Source organism: Etheostoma spectabile, chromosome 12, assembly GCF_008692095.1.
Source record: "Etheostoma spectabile isolate EspeVRDwgs_2016 chromosome 12, UIUC_Espe_1.0, whole genome shotgun sequence".
Classification (NCBI taxonomy): domain Eukaryota; kingdom Metazoa; phylum Chordata; class Actinopteri; order Perciformes; family Percidae; genus Etheostoma; species Etheostoma spectabile.
This window is the reverse complement of record NC_045744.1, coordinates 29,718,842-29,722,435: the sequence shown is the minus strand read 5'-3', so window position 1 is coordinate 29,722,435 and position 3,594 is coordinate 29,718,842. Positions and strand designations below refer to the sequence as shown.

The 3,594-nt window shown below is 42.8% G+C and overlaps 1 protein-coding gene across 1 annotated transcript in view; it reads left to right on the top strand.

The window, feature by feature from the left end:
* Positions 1-562: 562 nt before the first annotated feature.
* The window catches only part of LOC116699732 (nuclear receptor ROR-beta-like), an 18,929-nt gene continuing 15,897 nt past the window's right edge, over positions 563-3,594 (top strand). The window contains exon 1 of the mRNA XM_032532454.1: positions 563-1,001. Within this exon, the coding sequence (XP_032388345.1) occupies positions 995-1,001 (7 nt within the window). The 5' untranslated portion in view covers positions 563-994. The remainder of the gene's footprint in view (positions 1,002-3,594) is intronic.

The window sequence follows — 3,594 nt, the reverse complement described above, 5'->3', positions numbered from 1 at the left end:
GAAAGGCGGCTGCAGGGGGTGGCTACTTTGCACTCTTCATTGCACTGTTTCCTCGATATTGTTTCTTTTTAAAGTATGTATATATCAGTGTGTATATATTGTTTGTTTTGTATGTGTAAGAGCATTGTGAGCAACTATGTTCCAAAGAAAAATTCCTTGTATATGTCCTCATACCTGGCAAACAAAGCTGATTCTGATTCTGATTTTAAATGTGATTCTGATTCTAGTTCTGATTCTAATTCTGATTCTGACTCTGATTCTAATTCTGATTTTGATTCTGATTCTGATTCTAGTTCTGATTCTGACTCTGATTCTGATTTTGATTCTGACTCTGATTCTGATTCTAGTTCTGATTCTGATTCTAATTCTGATTCTGACTCTGATTCTGATTCTGATTCTGATTCTGATTCTGTCTCTGGACAAAAGTTTTCTGAAGTTTTAAAGCAGAACTATTACTCGCTGGACAGTGATCATCTTTGTTACTCACTGCACCACAGCACTTGTCAATCACATGGCCAGCCACCTTAAACTCGCTCCTCACTGCGCGCTCCCGCGAGAGCTGCGAGAGGAGCTGTCGGCAGTGAGATCATGGGAGAGTCCACGCTTGGAGAAAGTAGGTTAGCAGGGTAGACTGAGAGGGAAGGAGGCAGTGCGCGAAGGGGGGGTCCGATCACCGGTCGTCCACCGTTGGACTAGTCTTTCAAAAAAAAAAGTTCGATTCTCCAGTGCGCCGAGGCTGTGACGATGCGATCCAAAGCGACTTTATTCACTCTTTCATTCCGTTCGGACCTGACCGAGCGATAGAGGAGAGGAGTTTTGGATAGTTCTTTATTTTTTTTGGCCGTGCTTTACGAGAGCTGTCTGCAGCCGGGGACGAAGTTAATATTTACAGAGCCAGTTCACTCTGGGCCCGGCGCTTTATTCTGTCACCTTCATTAAAACCCATGTAGCCGAGTGTTTCTACCGTCCAGCCAAGAGAAAAGACAACATCACAATGAGAGGTACGTTGGGTTTTTATTTGGCTGTAAAAATGTGCATGTTAAGTTGAACTTGGTGAAGATCACAGTGTGCGTTTGTACGGGCTTGTACGGCACATGTGCGCGCACGGGGACTCGGTCCCAGTGCGCATTAATTCCTCATGACTGGATTATGGCTGCACAACACAGAGCCCGAGGTTGCATGTTTCACTTCAACATGCAATGATAAACAGCTGGAGGAATATTCTTCAATCATGAAAATCTACCTCAAATCAATTCAGTTAAAAAAAAAAAAAATCTGTTATGTGTCTTTATGGTAAAATCATTTCAGTGCACACATGCGTAATTTTGCTTTATGATCCATGGCAGTGCCAAATGTGTCTGTTTAAAAGAAATATGATTCATATACATTACCTGGGGGAGTCCTTTTGGAAAATTTGCCAGGGGATCCATGTTAGAGTTATGCAATAGAAAAGGGAGGGGCATGAGGAGTTTTTTTGTTTTTTTTAACCAAAACTGCAATTATGCAATCATGATGTTACTCGACCTTATCCGGTTTCTGATCAGGTGATGAAAACTAATTAAAAAAGTGAACACTATGCACAGCTTTGCTTTAAAGAATAAGACTGGTATACAGTCATTTCATTTTATGATATATATATATATAAAATAAAACATTTGCAACCCTTTCTTGTGGTCAAGGTGGGCCTGATTGTGAGGAGTGTTGTTGTTGGTGTAGTAGTGTGATGTTGTGATGTGATGGCTGTGCCAGCATGGCCGACTGTGCGAGTGCACAGGGGCAGAGGGATCTGGCTGTTCCACTGACCTAGTTATGTCACCCAACATTATACAGGCGTGCATTGACAGTCGGCCTTCAATGTGCACATTCCCCACCCCCCCACCCCCCCGGGACACAGGCTGAGCTTGAACTTGGGGCAGAGGGCAGCGGGTCAATGTTAATAACAAGCAAGGTTGATCCAGCCATCCAATTAGTTTTTCATCTGTAGAATCCAAATATTCGTTAATTGAAATAGCCCTATGCTCATAAAACAAGGAATAATAAAATTGATAGAACATTAAAAACAGGGCCACAAATATGTGTGTTAGCAACACATAGGTGAAGTACCGGAAATCATCCTTGTCTTAATGTTTTCTTAGGGAGGCTCCATTTCTGGCAGGACATCCATGTGTAAACAAACCGTCGTTTCCTCACTGGAAAAGCATTTTTATCCCAAATGAACACGCATACACACATTTTCAGTCACATTTAGTCCAAATTGTTCCCCCAACAGCTTTGGTCTGCTGACAGAGACCCGTTTCGATGTCTGCACCTCTGACACTTCACCGTACTGGATCGCACTTCTGCAGAATGTATTCATGTTTATTACAGGAAGACATTAGTGAAAAATCACAAGACACACGCCGGGTAGAAGAGGCCTATGGCATTCTTTGCTCGGTTCTAATCCCCCTCTGTGGGCCTCAGCTTGGCCTCCACTGGTATTTGCATCTTTTAAAATAGAGCCCCTTGATTTGAATGCACTAGCGGCCAGATAGGCAGATTGTATATGCATTTTAAGTATGTGAGTGAAGACTCATCAGTTTTATTTAGTAGCACAAGAAGTATTCTGTACTTCATTTATGGTTGTACTGTATTCATGTTGACACTATACTTTATTTGTGTCCACACTGCACTACAATAGCATTTGTACAATCCATTGTTCTAGCAACTTATTCAAAATCTCACTTCACTGCTACTTTAGATTTCTTACTGTAGCTATGTCCTCATTCTCTTTTTTACTCACATTTTACCTTGAATTGGACTGTGAGCAACTGCAACTAAACAATTTCCCAGAGCGGATCAATAAAGTCTTCTGATTCTGATTATTAGAGAGTAAAATCCAAAAATATTGTGAGCGTTGCATGTTAGAGAATGGGGCTGTGTGCTACAAAGTGTCAAGTGAAGTCAGTAAGACAGATCATAGATTTAAGCAGAGGTTGTTATGTTTTTATCATCTGATAATATGTCTGCTCTCCTCCAGTCCATCTCCACATGCCATGAGATTTTCATACACCTGGTGTTACTGAAATAGATAAAGAGGCAACAAGGGCCGGGCCAACCACAGTGGATTGTTGCCATACAACTCTGAGCTGGCTGTAAGCCTACACCCAACTGTGAGGCATGACACACCAACAAGTGCTTCCGCATTGCTAATATATATAGCAGCATATAGCACAAGGCCCCTCCCCTCCTATTGAGTGAGTATTCTTATGCTGTCAGTCATTCTTCTTCCAATGTCATGGGGAAAAAAACAGAAAAGAACAACAGCTCCCATGAAGCCTTGTTAATCCAATGCCCAAGGGCATTAGATACAAAATGCACTGTTGTTATTACACAAAGGCTTGAATTACACACACACACTCAGTACCTATACTTGCACTAAATGGAGAGGTGTCAGAGTGGGGGGGGCTGCCCATGGAAAGGGGGTTTGGCAGTGCCCAGGAGGTAAACTGGCTACCAGTCCCCCACCATACTTTGGTCTGCATGGGGACTTGAACCAACGACCTTCTGGTTCCCAACCCAACTCCCTACGGTCTGAGCAACTGCCACCCCCCCCCC